Source organism: Leopardus geoffroyi, chromosome C1, assembly GCF_018350155.1.
Source record: "Leopardus geoffroyi isolate Oge1 chromosome C1, O.geoffroyi_Oge1_pat1.0, whole genome shotgun sequence".
Lineage (NCBI taxonomy): Eukaryota > Metazoa > Chordata > Mammalia > Carnivora > Felidae > Leopardus > Leopardus geoffroyi.
In genome coordinates this window covers 7,957,616-7,976,534 of record NC_059328.1, presented here as the reverse complement: position 1 = coordinate 7,976,534, position 18,919 = coordinate 7,957,616, and the positions used below count along the sequence as shown (strand labels likewise).

Below are 18,919 nucleotides of genomic sequence, written 5' to 3'. Positions count from 1 at the left end.
GAGAAGTCATTTTGTCTCTGGGTGACGGTAGTTATCATCATAAGAGCCGTCACCTTTAGGCACCACTCTCTACAACGAGCACCTGTAAAGACCATAGTATGCACGCATTCGAGCTTCGCATCCACCCTATGAAGTTGTCACCACCATCGTTGTTGCTGTCATTGCCATCATCACCACCATCATCACCATCATCATCACCACCATCATCATCACCATCATTTCCATCATCACCACTATCATCACCATCATCACCACCATCATCACCATCATCATCACCACCATCATCATCACCATCATTTCCATCATCACCACTATCATCACCATCATCACCACCATCATCACCATCATCATCACCACCATCATCATCACCATCATTTCCATCATCACCACTATCATCACCATCATCACCACCATCATTGCCACCATCATCACCATCACCACTATCAAAACCATCATCACCACCATCACCATCCTCACCATCATCCTCACCTCATCACCACCATCATCATCACCATCTTTGCCATCATCACCATCATCACCACCATCGTCGCCATCATCACCACCATCACTGCCACCATCATGTCTCATCACCCCATCACCACCATCCTTGCCCAAACCATAACCATCATTGCCATCATTACCACCACCATCATTGCCACCAACATCACCACCATCATTATCACCATCTTTGCCATCGTCACCATCATCACCACCATCGTCACCATCATCACCATCATTGCCACTGTCAAAGCCATCATTGTCACCATCACTATCGTCATCACCTCATCACCACCATCATTGTCACTATCACCACCATCATCACCCTCATCACCACCATCACCACTCTCAAAACCATCATCGTCACCATCACTATCATCATCACCTCATCACCACCATCGTCACCATCATCATCACCATCATTTCCATCATCACCACCATTGTCATCATACAATCAATTCACAGGAAGAAACTGAAACTAAGCAACCAGCACACACACACACACACACACACACACACACACGCACACACAGAAAAGACGTGGGATTCAAACCAAGGTGCCCTAACCTGTTGGGATGAGCACTGGGTGTTGTATGGAAACCAATCTGATAATACATTATAGGTATTAAAAAAAACAAAACAAGGTGCTCTGACCTCAGCATTGCACTCTCACCATTAAGTCGCATTTCTGCTTGTCTCCCCCCGTGAAACACCACGGTTGGACGTAATGACCTCCAGGAACTTTGCCACTCAGTGTGGTCTCTGAACCAGTAGCACAGCATCACCCGGGAGCTTGACAGAATTGCCGAACCCCAGGCCCTACCTCGATGCTACGGAATCAGAATCTGGATTTTAAAAAGACTCCCCCAGGTGATTTGTGGCACACTGACGTCTGAGAAACTCCACCCTAAGACGTTTGGCCTCTAACCTTCTCTGAACTAACACCTCCGCATGGGGTAAAGGGCCCCTTCAGGGTTGACAACATGACTCCTCCATGCCCCTACCTAACCAGTCCACTGAAGTGAGGCTGGGCCGAGAAATTCTTCCCTCCTTCTCAGAAGTGTTTTCTTGTTCGACAGATAAGGTCAAGTGCCTCTGAGACTACATGGCCTGTGGATGCCCAGGAGAGATTGGGAGAGTTTGAGGCAGACGGCTGAGCAGAATTCTGCACTTGCCAGGTAGGGAACGGTTGTTGGCTGGGTAGGTCTTCGCCTAGGGAGAGGTGCCTGCCCGGATACCTCATCCCAGGTGTCCCCTGTCCCCTTTCCGGGATGCTCCTCCTCCATTTCTCACCCCTGGTTCCTTCCTGTCACTCACATCTCCGCTCAAAGGCCACCTGCCAAGAAGCTTTCTTGATTCTCCGTCTAACATAGTCCCCGCCCACCCGCAGTCACAACCTCACCCTATTTGCCCCTCAGAACTCACCACTGTTTACAATGATCTTCTACGATTTTTTTAATAATCGTTTTTAAGTTTACTTATTTATTTTGAGAGAGAAAGAGTGCGCACACGCAGGGGAGGGACAGAGAGAGACGGAGAGAGGGAATCCGGAGCAGGGATCCCACGCTGTTACCCTGTCGAGCCCAACGCGGGGCCCAATCCCACACACCACGAGATCATGACCCGAGCCGAAATCAAGAGTCAGACACTCAACTGACTGAGCTACCCAGGTGGGCAGCCCCCAAAATGATCCTTTATGACCTTTTGTTGTCTGTGCTCCCCCCACAGAGGGTAGCTCTGGGCAGGCAAGGCCCCACGTTTCCGGTTTATTGCTGTATCTCCAGAACCGAGAACACGGCCTGGTACTTAGTAGACACTCAATGAACGTTTGTTGAACGAATAAACAACCTGAAGCCCTAGAAGAAACGCCCATCTGGTGCTGATATGTTTCAAAATCTAAATCACCCAGAAAAATAAATAGATGTGGGGCCAAAGGACCCCAAAGGGCCAAAAGTTTTTTTTTTTATTTTGTTTTTAATGTTTATGTATTTTGAGAGAGAGAGAGACAGAGTGGGAGCAGGGGAGGGACAGAGAGAGAAGGAAACACAGAATCTGAAGCAGGCTCCGGGCTTGAACCCACGAACCATGGGATCATGACCTGAGCCAAAGTCGGACGCTTAACTGACTGAGCCACCCAGGCGCCCCAAAGGGGAAATTTTTACATATCTGAAGTGGGAAACCATCTCAGGCTTGGTGAGGGAACTGCTTACCCGAAATAGCAGAACACAGGGGCATAGGATCACAGAAGCCTTTCAGCCGTGGCCTTGCCAACGGACGTAGGAAGGGGGTGGGTACCACAGGTGATTACTGGGAACCTTCTGGAGGGAACAAGAGTAGAGAGATGTGCACATTTCCCGCTTTCCTCTGTGTCCTCCACCGTGGGCACCGCAGCACAGGCCCTAGAAATACCTCTTCTCTTTTGCACAGAAAGAGATATCGAGCAGAGAGGCTTTTCGATCTCTCTCAGAGGCCGGGAAAATCTCCCAGGGCCCCCTTAAGGATTTTTAGGGAAATCCTTAAAGCACTTTCTGGGACTGGTGGAGCCTAAATCTGTCCTGGGAGGGCCAGCTGCCCGATGGCCAGCCAACCCATGAAGCCTTGGGAGCGGCATTTATGTATTAAAAGGCCACTTTTCGAGGAGAAATGCCGTGGATACATTAAGCTGTCGCCTGTTCTTTGGAGAGCCATTATTAATGGAAAACAATAGATTAATAGTTTTAAAACGCTTGTTCAATAAGTAATTTTTATGGCTCTGGATAGAGCCCATTAAACATTTCTGTGTGTTATTATAAAGAAGTTTTAAGCGTAAAATCATAAAGTCAATAATCAGAGAATTAGTCACAGCGGCCAGCCACAGGCCATTAGTTTTAGGCACTGTCAGAGACACCTGTGGCTTTCGCTGGAGAGTTTTCCTTTCACGGCAGTGCTTAGCAGTGCCAGGTGGGGACAGAGAAATGACGGTGCCTGCTGCCTTCCATAAACTTGAGGGGACAGCAAGCAGGTGTGAGCAGCGGGATGCCAGGCAAATATTTACAAAGTGCAGACGTGAATGCAAAACTAAAATGATCCAGGTCAATTTGCACATCCAGGCTGAGACACTTTATTTCCCCAGTGATCTCCTACCTTTCAGAGCCGCCCTCTGCCAGAGGCACAGCCGTGATCTCTTGCTAAAGATAGAGGTGGAGGCTGCATGCTTTTAAAAGGAACACATGTCACCAGAGAATCCCCCGCATAAAGGCTTCCAGAATTGTTTTCTGAAATAGTGTCTCCATCTTCCACCAAATACAGAATTGAGTCAAGAATTTGAAAATGAAAGTGTGAGCTTTAAAAAAAATTTTTAAAAATGTTTATTCTTGAGAGAGAGAGAAAGAAAGAGAGAGCAGGGAAGAGGCGGAGGGGGTGGGGTGGGGGCGGGACGCAGAATCCAAAGCAGGCTCCAGGCTCCGAGCTGTCAGCACAGAGCCCGACACGGGGCTCGAACCCACAAACGGCGAGACCATGACCTGAGCCGAAGTTGGATGCTTAACTGACTGAGCCACCCAGGTGCCCCCAAACTGTGAGCTTTTTTTTTTTTTAATATTTGTTAATGTTTATTCATTTTTGAGAGACAGAGAGACAGAGTGCGAGTGAGAGAGGGGCAGAGAGAGAGGGAGACACAGCATCTGAAGCAGGCTCCAGGCTCTGAGCTGGCAGCACAGAGCCCGACGCGGGGCTTGAACTCACAAACTGTGAGATCAGGACCCGAGCCGAAGTCGGATGCTCAACCGACTGAGCCACCCCGGCGCCCCCAAACTGTGAGCTTTTAAAAATGACTTTAAAACAAAATCATGACAAAAGCAACACAAGATAATTACGGAAACTAGAGAAAACCCAAAGAAAACAATAAAAGGGACCCGTAATCTCTCTACCCAGAATGCGGGCCTCATTGAGAAGATGACATTGGCACAAAGGCTTGAAGGAGATGGGGGAGTGAGCCGTGCAGGTATCTAAAAGAAGGGAGCTCCAGGCAGAGGACTCAGTCAGTGCAAAGGCCCTGAGGCAGAAGGATGCCTGGCTTGCTTGCAAAAGGGCAGAGAGGCCAGGGTGGCTGGAGCGGAGGGAGGGAGGTGAGGAAGAAGTGGAGGTCAGGGAGGTGAGGGGCAAATCACGTGGGGCCTTCTAGGACCTTGGCGTTTCCTCGGGGTGAAAAATGGGGGTTTGAGCAGAGGCGGGACGTGATCTGACCAGAGTGTGGAAAAAGAAGCAAACGGCTGCTATGTGGAGTGAGGGAGATGGTTGCTACAGAAACCCAAGCCGGGGACCAGAGTGGGGAGAAGGAGTGAGCTTCTAGATATGTTTCGAAGGTAGAACCTTTAGGATTCCCTGCTGCTCTGTACCTTTTCAGCCCTGTCCTATTCCTACTGTTTTTCTCTACCCCCAGATAAGGGACTTCGAGGTTTACATCTGGGTGTCTGAGATTCCTGAGATTCCACTTGTAGAAAAGTGGCCTCTACAGGCTCAACCACACTTCTGTCCTTTGCTTATCGTAGGGACCTGGAGGGCCCCAACCACCTGAATTCTTTTCTTACCCAATGTGGCTACTTCCTGTATCCTGATCCTGACGGTGACTTTGTTTTTGTTTGCTTTTTTTAATTGATTAAAAAATTTTTTTGTATTTATTTATTTTTGAGTGAGAGAGAGAGAGAGAGAGAGAACGAGCAGGGGAGGGGCAGACAGAGCAGACAGCAGAGAGCCCGATGAGGGGCTTGAACTCACAAACGGTGAGATCATGACCTGAGCTGAAGGCAGACACTCAACCGACTCAGCCACCCAGGCGCCCCGGTGACTTCATATTTTGAGCTCAATACTCAGCCTGCTTCGTGCAGAAGGAGGCGGGTTTGGGAAAGATGAGGCTTTGCTGATGTCTTTTGGGAAGCTTCCACTCAGGGAGACAAAAAGAGCTAAGTATGAGTGCAGACGATAAGAAAGGGAACATTGTAGAAAGGGAACATTGTATCATTATTCCTTCCTAGACACAGAGTGGGGAGAGACAGAAGAGAGGGGCCGAGCCCAGGCTCTGACCTCTCAGAGTTTGGGGCACAGACTGCCAGGCGCGTGAACTTACATCAGAGACTGCCTCCTCCAGGAAGTCTTCCTGATAGTTGATCACCTCTGTGCCTTGAACCTGCTTCTATCATGGCACCTGCTGCCCTGATTAATAACAAATCTCCTCCCACAGCTGTCTCTGGCTGGATCTGGGGTGCCTTGGGCGGGGTGGGAGGGGGTGGGGCATGCCCACAGCGTTGGCCTTTGGGCCTGGCACATAGTTGGTGCTTACTCAGTGCTTAATAAAGTGAATAAGTGGTGTGCCCAGATTCGCAGAAGTTGATTGGCCTTGGCGCTGATGGAGCATAAGCCTCGGGGCCCCTCACTTGCACCGGCCCCTTGGGTGCTCACAAGACCATGACTATAAAGCTGGCAAAAGAGATTTTTATATTCTTTTTCCTAAAGAGGCCCTTCCCCCAAATTGCCTGAGCTCCAGGCACCGCAACGGCCTGGACCCTGCCCAGGGAAGGTGCAGAGAGGCGGGATTTGGGGGCTGGGGTCCGAAGGCTGGGCTGATGCCAGTCGGTGGGGGAGGGGACTCTTTTCCCTGACCGAGCCCAGAGTGTCTCCCGAGGGGGTCGCGGTGGGGGGAGCGATCCCAAGACCTAACCTTTCCTTCTCTTTCTCTTCCTTTCTTCAGTTGCTTCCTCTTCCCACCAACCCATTGGCTTAGTCACTGACCTACTCTGAGCCTCACCTGCCTCATCCACCAAATGGGAGCAGGGAAGCCTACTTTAGGAGTCATCTGTGGCGGTCGAGGAAGGTCAGGCATGAGCAAACATTTGGTGCCTGTCAGGGGATGTTCGGGCACAAGCTCTGGTCCTGTCTGCCCAGGCTTGGCCTTCCTGAGATCTGCAAACGTTCCCCAGCCCCGAGGGCTTCCCGGTGGGGGCTGCGCTGCGGGAACCCAGAAGCCAGACCCAGGTTCCCAGGCCCCACAGCCTGGGTCTCCCTTCCCAGCCCTCTTCCTGACACCTTCCCGGCTGCCAGCCAGTTGACGTGAACCGTACATGCTGTGAATAGTCACTGACCTATAATTGCAGCCCTATGAACTGTGTTTTCCTCTTCCATTTGCACGCATGAATTTTGCCCTCCTTCCAGAAAGCAAAAGTACAGGTTGGAAATCAGAATATTTCAAACAGGGGTGAGAAGGTTGGAGCAGAGTGTCTGCTTCATCATGAAGTGTCCAGTGTTAACGTCCAGGCTGGGCCAGGGGGGCGTCTACCGTGGGCCCACGTTCGTTCAAGTAACAGGCTCAGAGGGCCCAGGGGACACGGTGGGGCGACATCCCAGACTGGGCTTCTCTCCAAAGGCCACGGCTCCTGAGCCTTCAGACGTGGTCCGGCAGAGGGGTGGCAGCTGGAGATGCAGCTGTCCCGCAGGCATTCGTGGGCACCGGCTGGGTGCCCGGTCCCCCTGGGCTTTGTCTGAGCGAGTTGGGATGGGATGCGGGGGGGGGGGGCAGGTGTGTTCAAGGTGTCTGAACTAGCTGGCACGGGGGCCAGCGGGAGCACTGGGGCTGTCACCGAAGTGGCAACATTGTGCCCTCGTGTTCTCGATTGCTCGATTGAAAAAAAAAAATGGCTGGTCTGGATACCCCTTCTTGACTGGGGTGAAGTCAAGGAATTGTAGTCTTTTAGCCATAAAAGGACCTCAGATACAATCAGGTGCAGTGTCCCTACTTTAAAGACCAGGAAGTGGAGGTTCCCCCCACGGTGAGCTCCTTCCCTGCTTTGTGGGCTTCTCTCTAGTCCTGCGGGAGTCTCTGTGAGCTCAACAAGACTTGGATGGGTGGGTGGTTACAAATGCAAATGCCTAGGGGGGGCCAAACCCGCCCCAGAAATGAGTGTGCCAGGCTCAGGAGGCAGCACAGAATTGTACTCGTGTCTTTATTTAGCAAACACTTTCAAGGCACCTGCTCTGTGCTGGGCACTGTTCTAACTCCTTTGCAAATATTAACTCACTGCATCTCCATAGCGATTCTGAGCAATGGGTGCTATGATTATTGCCATCCTACAGATGGGAGAATGAAGCGGAGGGATTAGGAGGCATGTGGAGGAGGCGGGCTGTGAGCCAGGCAGAGCTGTGGCGGGGCCACAGCCGAGGCGGGCACAGGCTCCCACCCACCCTGCTCCCCCCGCCCCCCCCCGGTCCCTCCCCCACTCAGAAAGGCAGCCTCCACTCCACCCCAGCCCCATCTGGCCAGCCTTTCCAACTTTTCACGAGAAACTGGAAATCCATAATTGTATGTGAGCTCTTCTGATGTTAAAAAGTTGACTTTAATCTTGTAAACATGAAATGGCTCCAAAAAGATGCTGGATTTGGCCTTGGGGTGATACTGGGGTGCAAGCCCCTCTGCCTGAGAGTCAGGGAAGATGGTCTTGGGGAAGGAAAGACGAGGGAGGGGAGGGGAGAGAAGAGAAGAGATGTTGGGAGAGAGAAGGCCTCCCGTGACGATCCCCGTTCATTCAGGGAGCGTTTATGTAGCACCTGCTATATGCCAGGCATTGCACGGGTACTAGGAGAGCACACTTGAATGAGCGGTGGACCCTTGCCCCAGGAAGAGCTTGTCGCCGTGTTCCCATCTGGTCTGAATTTTAACAAGAGCGCTGTGGCAGAAGGGAGCCCCACTTCTGGGGTGCCCCCAGGCCCGGTGACCTGAACTCCTCCTGGCTTGGGGCCTGGGCTAATGGGCAGACTGCTTGGCTATTCCTCTGCCTCCCAGTCTTAAGGAGCAGGACTTTCTCTGCCCACTTGCCTGGTGTTGGTCCTCCTAAGAATCCACCCCAGGATCCCCAAGCTTTGCCCACAGGTGATGACTTTTGAAGTTTCCGGGACGGGTCACTTCTCCCCCTGCACCGGGTCTGTAATTCTGGGAGCCACCGCCAGGGGGACGGTGTGGCCAGAGTCACCCGCACCGGGCCGGGTTATTGAGAAACGCAGGACCCGCCTCTGGCCCAGGCGCCTGCTTTGCCTCCAACGGTCTGCCTTAGAAGCCGCGATGTCCAGCTTCCTTCACCAAGCGAGGTGTGGGAGCCCGCAGTGGCCCCACGTCCCAGAACATGGACACAGAGAGGTGGGCAGCAGGCACGAAAGAGAAGACGGGTCTCTGCTGCCCTGGCCCCCCTCCCCCCCCACTGAGAACCTCATCGAATTGACTGATTCATTCCCGGTGACTTCTGCAGCCGCTGCTTCCGTGCCTGCACCTTGAACTTGCATTAAGTTTTAATTAAAGCCGTTTCACCGGCCTTGCCCTTGGCTAAATGCAGCTGTGGGCACAGGGCACATAGATATTTAATACTCTGCCTCTCCCCGCTGAAGGCGCAGGGTGCCCAAGGGTGTACCCGAGCCGTGCCCGCTAGCAGCGATCCGCGCTCTTGCTTAAGTGTGCCCACAGGCCCCGAGCGGGAGGCCGGCAATAACTATTCATTGCCCTGGGTTAAGTGTGCCCAGGGGCACCCGTAAACTCAATGCAGTGATTAGCGATTGCTCCCAGTGAAGGCTGCCCGAGGTCCTGCGGAATGTCCTCGGCCCTAAATATAGCCTCCGCGTGGGGCCTTAAAGGGCAAGGTGCCGATCGCAAGTTCCCCTCCTTCTGGAAGCAGAATCGCTTCTCTCCTTAAAGCCTGGCCTCCGAGGGCTTCCCCGCCTTATTCCAGGTTGCAGCGGAGGGACGGGACGCGGGAGTAGCGGGCGGGCTCTGGTGGGGGCCCAGGGAAACGTCGCACCCTCTTCATTGCTCTCACCACACCCCGTTCCAGCGTCTCTGCTGCCCAAGTGAAGGCAGCACCTCCAAGGACAGGGAGACCCAGGGGCTCGCGGGGCGTCCTGAGGGCCAAGGGGGAGCAAGGCTGGGCCACCGAGGAGGCCGCGCCGGCTGGGGTCTCCTCCCACCTGCTTCTTTTTGCTATTATTATTTCCATCCTATAGATGGGAGAATGAAGGTCCAGTCTGTCCCTGCCTCTGGAGGAGTTGGGGGTGGGCTGGGGAGGGTGTTGTTGAGGCCACTCAGTCCCCCGGGCCTCCCCTCCCCAGCTTGTCGGGGCAGGCGTTGGTCAGGTGCTGTCCGAGGGACCCTCCGTGGGTCTGTGACTCCCTCCCTGCCCGGGTCTGAAGCAAACGAAAGGGGGCTGCAGCAAGGAGAGAAAAGCGGGAGAAGAGCTGGAGTGGAGGCTGAGACCATGGCTGCAACAGGGGCTCCAGGGAAGGTTCTCTGCTCTGCCCTCACCGGCACCTTCCTCCCCATCTGCGAAATGGGCAGAATGGTGCCCCCCCCTACGGGGCGGCTACAGGGCTCATGGGCGGTATGGTGACCAGCCATCCCGGTCTGCCTGGGGCTTCCCTGAAAGTCCCACCGCAGGGGAACCCTCTCGGCCCCCGGGGAACCTGGGGTGGGTGGGTCACGCCTAAGTACGGTACCCTTGGCGTGCACGCCAGGCCCGTCGCCGCACTCTCTGCACCCTCCATTGCTGGACCCGAGAAGGGAGGAGAAAGGGCAAGGGAGGAAAACGGGTAGGAGGGCCTGAGAGACGGCCCTGATGGGAAGTGGGTCCCGAACCGTGTCTGTGCCGTGCACACCCGCTCTTGGCCCCGCCAGCTGTGCCTGGGATCCCAGCTGCCCCCTTGGCCGGCCCCAGGGTGGCAGCTGAGGCAAGACATTTTCCCTGGGTCTGTTGACACTTGAGTCCCAGAACATAAATGATTTTCTTGTCTTAATGAGCAAACAACCCAGCCGGCAACGCTCTCTCGCCGGCGTCCTGCTGAGGTAATTGCCACGCTTATGCGCTCAGGCAGAAATGTTTACTCGCTCACCTTTGCTAACCGCTTGCCAGGAACGCTTGCTCCCTCTTTGTTCGCAGTCTCCCTGACACTGCCCCTGGGAAGCGCCAGTGGCCAGGTAGGCGGGGCAGGAGCAAAACGTTCTAGAAGGCTCTGCCAGGCCCGGCGCTCAGGGACACTCCAAGGCAGGAGGTTCTGACTTCTGTTTTCCTTTGGACGGGCCTGGTGGACAGCGCCAACTTTTCCTGGGCTCGTGTCTTGGCAGCTGAAGCTGGATGCTTCGCCTGGTGCCCTCCGGGCAGAGCCCTGAGGCCATCTGGGAGGAACTCTGAGGAGGGGTCCCGGCTTTGGGTGGGAGGCTGGCCAGGAGGCTTCCGAGGTCCGTCTCATGCTATGACTCTCTCCGAAAAGTCTCCAGTGATGGGGAGCTCATTCCTTTGCGAGGCCGCCTGTTTCCACAGGGCACACGCTTCCCTCTGGCTGATCCTAAGTCTGTTCTCAGCAGCCTTCTGGAAGGACCTGGCCCTTTCTCCATTTTACATCCTTTCGAGTATTTGAAGTCAGCTAGCTTTCCCTTCCTCGAGTCCGCCCCTGAATTCCTCCTGCCAGTCCTTCTAGAATGGGGTCTGGGGACTCCCTCCTGTCCGCCCCCCCCCCCACCATCCAGGCGCCCACCTTTATTCAAGACCCCCATCGGCGTTGTCCACGAGCACACTGCAAATGGATCGGAGCACAGGACCCCAGTTATGCCTGGCTGGACGGAGTATGGGCTGCCTGGTCGGCATCCGTCGCCCGTAGGGGTAACAGCACATCCATTCTTTCTCGTGTGTGCTGCACAACGTTCCTACTACGGGCCAGCAGCTCCTGCAAGGTGCCTGCTTCCCTCCGGTGTAAGGAGTGCAAGCGTCTAGGTTGCCTTCCTCCCCGACTGGCCTGCTGCCCTGCCTCCTGGTCCCGCCCTCCCCCCCCCCCCCCCCCCCGGCCCTGTGTCACCTTCCCAAGTGTCCCCTTAGTCCGCCTTCTCCTGGGCCCCCTAGCGACTGCGTCTCCTTGGCCTGCCTGTCCTGCTTCTTCAGACCCCATGACTGCTGTTCCTTCGAGGGTTGCTCCTGGCTTCTCTGAAAGATTCCGGGCACGGAGACCACCACTGTCATCACCCGAAGGCCAAGGCGAGACCTTCTCCCGAGGCGGGAGGTCAGTGGCGAGCGTCAGTCCCGCCAGGCTGGGGGGTGGGGGGCGGACCTCGTGGCCTAGCGCCCTCGGAGCCGCCGTCGGGGGGCAGCTACGAGGCCTCAAAGAGCAGTTTGCCGCCCCTCCGGTGCCAATTCAAAGGTCCACCTGGGAGACCGGCCAGATTTAGGCAGGCAGCTTAGAAAATTGGGCTCCATTAGCGTAAAGTGCTCCGCACGGCAGATGAGGGGCTCCTGTAATCACGCACTCAGCCCGTCCTGATCGCGGTGGCAGGAGCGTAATTATCATCTCTTTAAATAGCCCAAAGTTGCCGTGTAAGAGAAGATGGCTCACGTGACATTTGCTCGGAGCTCGGTTCCTGCTAAAAATATCCGGGCTAAATAATATTTCCTGGTGGCACTGGAGCAACGGTCCCTGACCTGAGCTGGGTGACACTTGGGGGTTTAGGCTGCAGGCCAGTCCCCTGTGGAGGGAGTTTGCTTCTGGAAGTTCAGAGGCCACTGCGGGGGGGGGGGGGGACACTTCTGCCTCACCAGGTGCTCAACACCTCCGAGGGTCTCCTGCCACTCTAACTGGTGAACGGCTTCTATGCCTGTTTTCTAGAAGATGCTTGCCCACCGGGTAAGACCCAGGAGCGCCCCTAAATCCACCCTTTCTGGATTTGTCTCTCTCTCGTCCCGTCCCGTCTGTGTTCCTCCCTCCTCTGGACACCTTATCCCCAGGGCCCCACCCCCCTTCGCCTCTTCGTCACCCCAGCCTTGACTGTGCCTCCCTGGCTTGCTTGGGACAGAGAGACTTTTGCTGTTCCGGAAGGTATGAATGTGTACGGAGTACGGGTTGGGTGTAGAGTATGGATGAAAAGCGGAATCTTCTACTAGAGGCCTCCAAACCCCGGCTCTCTTCTCTCCTGGGAGGTCCCGTGATCGGCTCCAGGGGGCCTGAGAATAAAGACAGGAGAAGGTCTGCACCTGTCAGCAGGCCCTCTGGGGCTCCACGATCCCTCAGTGGTTGGGAACCCGATCCAGACCCTGTACGTAATAACTACTTCATTCGGCCTGGGGTGTCATATAGAGAGGCCTGGAACCTGGATGAGTACTTCCTACCTCTGGGAAGTTTAAATTCTAAGGAACTCTGTTTGCAACATTGGGTGGATCAAAGGCTTCATCCTGTGTGGGTAGATCAGAGAGGACTAAGACTTGACATCTGATAGAATTTTATCGTGGCCCAAAGTTCACGATGGAGCTCTGGTGATTTTAAGGCACTGGGGAGGGGCCTCGCCAAGCCCCCAAACACCTCTTTCCTTCTCCATGATGCTTGAAGCCCTTTATTTGGACACAGGTGCTTTCATTTAGCCACTGCAGAGCGGGCTTAAAACGCCCCCATGAGGAGGGCGACACACGAAATTCTTGCTACAGTGTAAACAATTGATCCGAGCTTTGTTTCTTAAGAGCAGCTTTGGTGAGGAAGGGGCACCAGGTCGCCGAAGCTAAAGGCGGTCTCCGTGGAGACATTTCTGTCTTGCTCCTGGCATCTGCTTCCTTAAGGGGCTTCCTGGATGGTGGGGTCCGTCCCTGGATCTTGGGGAGGGCCTGTTTCTTCCCTTCCGCCCAGCCACCAAGTAATCTCACGTCGCCGATCAGGAAGCGCGCTGTGCTGGCCGCGGGACATCAACCCCCGCTGAGGTCCTGGAACCGCCCTTTCTGTCTGCATACCTGCGAAGTATGTATTTTTCTGTGTCCCGTGACCTTCCCCATTCCAGAGTCAGAGGCCTTACTCGACATCCCAACGCAGAGACTGGGTCTGGTCAAAGAAGGTTGCCACGTGGAGGAAATCCTGAGCTTGGTGGCAAGGGTGCTGTGGGTCCAGTTCAGCATCCGTCATGACAGCCGTCCTCACGTCTTCTGGAAGCCCCTCCTCCTTTGGGCCACTGACGCCACGTGCAATCAGAGACCTGGAAGGCGGGGCTGTGGGGCCAGCTGAAGACGGACCTTGGCCACTTGTGCCCCTGGGGCCTGACACTCCTGCCAGGGCGCCCCCCCGCATCCGCCAGGAGGACGGCGGCCGTGGGGTACAGGATGCACCCGGCCACGCGCAACTCACTCTTCATCGCCCCACAGCCATGCCAGGAGGCCCAAGAAGCCTCTGGAATGCAGGCTGTCTGTAGGGTAGCCCTGGAACGGGCGAGATGGCTGCCCCCGTCCCCTGGACCGTGGAGAGCTCCTCCCAGTGTGTGGGTGAGCGAGTCACCGTGGGGGTGCGCCTGCCGGGAACAGGACACGTCACCCGAACCCTCTTTCCCTGGCCCTGTGATTCCAGCGTCGGGCACGCTGGCTGGAAGTGGTCCGGGAACAGGAGGGGCCTGGGAGCTGAGTGGTGATGTGGCCACGGGCCCTGGACTCAAACTGCCGGGGCGTGGGGAGGGGCACATCAACTTCTCAGCTGGTTGCAGGACCTCAGCGAGTCACTTAACCCCACGGAGCCTCAGTGTTTTCATCTGCAGAATGGGAATACGGGTGCCCGTGGGGGAGGACGGGGTTAGGAGCTCAGCAGGGTTCCTAGCACGAGGTGATCCATTTTCATTTTGACCTGTGTGGGCTCCGCGCCTCAGCTCACATACCAGACGGATCGGGCTCTTTGCAAAGACACGGCACGGCTTCTTAATCCAGGACGAATGCTCTTCTAAGCCTGGGGTGTGTCCTCTGTGCCAGGACGCCGGGACCCACGTCTTGAAAGGGGTCTTCGGTGACGGCACGGCCACCAGACAACCTGCCATTTGCAAAACCACCAGGAGCAAAGCCCATTGAAATACAGCATAAGGAAATACACATAATTCGCAAATGATGTCGATCACTTTCATCTTAGACTTCACAACTGTCCTCAATAGAAGACAGACGTGAAGGAGATTTAACACAGATGTGCAGAGTGCAAGAATGCCCCGTTACCAGGATATGATGTTTCGGTGCTGCATAAAAATGTAATTATATTCAGAACTATATTTAAAGATTAAAAGGGGGACTGCCTACCACATCTAGCCCCAAACTCAGAATTAGAAACAAAGGAAAAAAGCGGGGTGGGGGATGAGCTCTAACAGCCTGCTAAGAATGGAAATGTTTCTTGAAAGTTTTTACACATTTTGGCTGTCTTTATTTTAACAGTTTCCTGCAGCAATGACATTGATTTTTGGAAAGGGAGGGCTAGATCTTTATCTGACACATATTCACTAAGCACTTGCCTGTGGGAGGGGCCTGTATGAGGCTGGTGGGGGGGGGGGGTGGGAACAGAGGCCACCGGGTCCACAGCCCTTGCTCTCAAGCTGCGTCCGGTCTGGAAGCGGGAGGAAAGAGATGTCCAGAGAGTTATAAGAGAGGGCAGGCAGGCCTGGGGGAGAGGACAAGGACCAGATGACCTTTGCCCCTGGCTTTGAAGAGAGGGTAGATTCTCTAGTAAATAAAATACAAAAACAACTCAGCAATGGCAATAACATCTTAGGAAGACTTTTTGGCCTCTCCGGAAAGATTTACACGGAGGAAGAATGTTCTCTGCCTCATTTTATTAATTTAATATCAGCAGCCAGAATGAATCTCCCCTCTCCCTGGCTCCCAGCGTACCTTCCCTGCACCTCCCCTGTAGCTTCTAGGTCTTTCTATGCTTGTTCCGGTTATTGGTGCACAATCCTGTGTCTCCCTCTCATATGGGAACTCTCTGAGGTCAAGGACCGGGTCCTGTTCAGCATTTTATCCTTCATGGGACTACCACACTGCCTTCCCCTTGGTAAGCACTTCATAGATGCCCGTTGGACTATGTTTTCACCAGGAATTTTAAAAACACGTTTCAGACAAAGAACATTTCTCTGTGAAAATATATGACTAATGAGCTGGAATATTAATGTACCAGGATTGCCTAAGCACTCAGTGGTTACAGAGTCTTTTCCATCCCCACCCCCCCACCCCCTCCAGAGTGAAATGTAGGAGAAATCCTCATTATTTAATATCACAGATGTCAAGGGCAGTGGAAGCAATGGGCTGTCCAGCTTGGAGAAGAGAAACCAGGAGGGTGGTTAAGAGAAAGCTGTTTGACATTTTAAAGCAGAGGTTCTGACAAAAATGCCTCTAGGGGTCAGGCAGGGAGTATAAATGAGTGAGGGGAAGAGAGCCGGTGGCCCAGGTGACAGTGCTGAAGGCCAGGGAGAGGACACTGGTGGAAATGCCGGTGAGTGGGCAGACCCCGGGCCCCACTAAAGAGAGGAAGTAGTTCTGCTTAGCCGCAGCCCATCCCTGCCTCGTCAGGGAGGCAGGCCAATGCGGCCAAATCTTCTGTTTTCCCAGGAGAAGCTGGTTACATTTTCTCAGTTCATCTAAAAAAATATTTAAAACGCGGGGCACCTGGGTGGCTCAGTCAATAAAGCGTCCAACTTCAGCTCAGGTCGTGATCTCACGGTTCGTGGGTTCGAGCCCCGCATCGGGCTCTGTGCCGACAGCTCCGAGCCTGGGGCCTGCTTCCGATTCTGTGTCCCCCTCTCTCTCTGCCTCTCCTCCGCTCTCATTCTGTCTCTCTCTGTCTCAAAAATAAAGAAACGTTAAAAAAATAATTAAAAAAAATAGAAAATAAAAAAATATTTCAACCCCTCTGCAGGCTAAACCAAACGTGTCTGAAGGCATAAGCCAGAACCAGCAAGCTCTAACCCAGCAGTTATCAACACGGGGTGTATTTGTGCCTCCCAGGGGGACGTTTAGCGATGTCTGGAGATATTTCTGATGCTACCAGCATCTGGTGGGTAAAGGGCAGGGGTGTTGCTGGACATCCCACAGTGCTCAGGAGCCTTTGTCACAGCAGAGGAGGATCTGGCCCAGGATGTCAATAGTATCGAGGCAGAGTCTGCTTCTGTGTGGTTCTTGGGGCTGGGCCCACGTATTTGGCCTCAACTAGCTCACAGATGCAACCGGGAGGTGGCATCATACAGGGGTGGGGACTTGGGACCGGCTGGTCTTTACAGAAAACTTAAAATTCGGTGATTCAGTTTCAAAAAGAGATTTTGACACTCACATATGCTCAAAAAGGACTCCAGGTTGAAGGTCTGTGAAATTCGGCCGGTGGGGGCAGTTCCTAACCCAGTGCCTGAATCTGAAGCTCCCAAGCCTCTATTTTCCCATCTGTAGGAAGGCAGCATGGGTGACCCTTTCACCAGGGGGCTGGGGAGGATCTTGGCCCTTTGGGAGAGCTGACTCCTGCTTCCTTTCTGGAAAGTTCTAGAAGGTTGTTGTCTGCTTGAACTGTCACTCTGAGGTCTGCTCCCCCTCCACCATCCCCAGGAGGGGACACCCTTCCAGCAGGAAGGCCACCTGCTTCCTCTCCCCAGTTCTAATCTGCGGGATCTGCCACCATGGGTGGCCGCTGGGAAGGGCTTTGTCAGAGTTTTGCTCTCAAGCCTTCTGATGCCGGTCTGTCACCTGGCCTCGCTTCCTCTGAAGGGCTCCCTCCTGGCGAGGTGTTGGTGGACCCAGCCAGGCATGAGACGCCCCCACTTTCACCACCATTATTCCAGAAGGAGCCGCGCTCTGACCTCCGCCCAAGTCTTCTCCTCAAATTCAGAACAGTCCCCAGAGAAAACAGGGCCCCCAAGAGCTCCCACCTGAGGTCCGCACCCCTCCAGCTGTCCTGCCTGGTTCACAGCCCCCAGGGCCTTGAGACCAGGCAAAAGGAGGTGGCCGGTAGGGTCCGCAGCTGTGCACACAGAGGGGAACCAAGGCCTGCCTCGAAGACCTTGTGGCTGGAGCCTGGGGCCAGGCCTGGAGTACCAGCCTGAGGGCACAGTTCCCACGGGCTGTCTCTGGCCTGCTGTCCTCAGCAGGGCCTAAGCTCACATCCCTTTATTTATGATGCGCTTTCTCTCTCCACTGCTCTCTCGCTGAAGGAGGGGCTTGGACCATTCCTGCAAATAGCAAAGCCTATGGAAGAAGAATGGTCCCCAGGCTCCCTCGAGGAAGGTGGACTTACCTGGACATGGCCCACCTTCAGCTGCTCTGTCCTTAGAGTCCATGGGAGCTGTCCAGGCCAGCCCCGGTCCCCTTGTCCAGTCTTCCCAGCCCCCACAGCCCTGACCACGCATTGTTCTCAGACATCTCCCCTCCTCAGCTCCTCTCTGGGGTCCAAACAGTCCAAAGTGTTCCTGGTCTCAAGGCCATCCATTTCCATGACATCTAGGAAGTATGAGGCCTGAGCAGAGCTTTGCCCAGTCACCAGGAAGTCCCCTCCTGTTGGGAATATTGTCAGGGGGACGTGGCTGCCAGTTAGCCCGGCGAGGGGGACCTGGCCAGGCCAGCCAGGAGGTCCAGCCTTTGACGAAGTTGATGACCAGCCCAGCTAAAGAGGCCTTGGCTCCCTGTTGTTGCCCCAGAGAGCCCCAGAAGATGTCCTCCACAATGGAGGCCCCAGGGCCATCCAGGAAGGAGGCTAAGGGGCACCTTGGACCAGCTCAGGACACAGCAGGGCGAGGACTCGCCCCCCTGGCTAGGAATGGACGCCACAGTCACTGCCCCGCCGTGAGTACTCCCAAGGCATGATGGCAGCAGCCAGGCCCAGTGCCCGTTTGAGGGCCCCAGGCTCCGAGCCCCCGGGGAGGCACAGGGTGGGCCCAGCAGGCCCCCGGCCAGTTCGTCCCGCTGAGCAGCTACCGGTCCGGGACAGCTCTTCTGGAGATTCCTCTGGCCTGCACCTCTAAGAAGCCGGCAGCTCCATTGGAGGCAGGGTAATAGTGAGCCTGAGGCCTCGAGTCAGCCCCTGGCCGGTGGAGCAGGCCGAGTGGGGCGTGGTATCTGCATCCAGCAAACTCAGAGCCCATGGGCCCCCACAGATATTTCCCGGTCCAGCCTGGCTGAACCTGGAGACCCTTTCTGTTGACCAGGGGATGCTCTAGCAGGAGCCCACAGAACCCACATGGGCAACCAGTCCCCAAAGTCACAGGGCTTGTGAGCTTCAGAAAAACATGGAGGGGCTTCTGAGAGGCCCCCTGGCTGGGGTGAGTCTTGGGAGCGGCCCAGGGGATGCCAAGTAAAAGGAGTGGGGAGGACGATATATGGGCATGCCTCCCACCTGCCAGGACCTCCAGCAGGGCTGCGTGCCCTCTCACTGTTAAATGTGGTGAAGCATGGGCCGGGGGCGGGGGGCAGCAGTTAGGGGGTAAGCGTACAAGCTCTGTAGCAGGCTGCTGGGGGTCAAGTCTTGGTCTCTCCACTCTTTGGCTGTGTGACCTTGGGCGAGACACTAACCTCTCTGTGCCTCAGTGTCCTGATCAGTCAAATGTGGGGGTGGGGGGCGGGTGATAATACTTGGGGCTGGGAGGACGTGGACGGGCGCAGGCTCCTGCACA

General features: G+C 55.0%; 1 protein-coding gene across 1 annotated transcript; it reads left to right on the top strand.

The window, feature by feature from the left end:
* The first annotated feature begins 1,481 nt into the window (after positions 1-1,481).
* On the top strand, positions 1,482-18,624 carry CC1H1orf127 (chromosome C1 C1orf127 homolog). Its single transcript, XM_045482069.1, is given in 13 exon segments — positions 1,482-1,519; positions 1,648-1,676; positions 5,028-5,036; positions 5,039-5,119; positions 5,338-5,368; positions 6,685-6,829; positions 11,937-12,174; positions 12,310-12,383; positions 12,988-13,532; positions 16,837-17,187; positions 17,686-17,748; positions 17,750-17,879; positions 18,470-18,624. Coding segments are annotated over 13 exon segments (1,869 nt in total). The 3' UTR covers positions 18,605-18,624.
* The last annotated feature ends 295 nt before the right edge of the window (positions 18,625-18,919 follow it).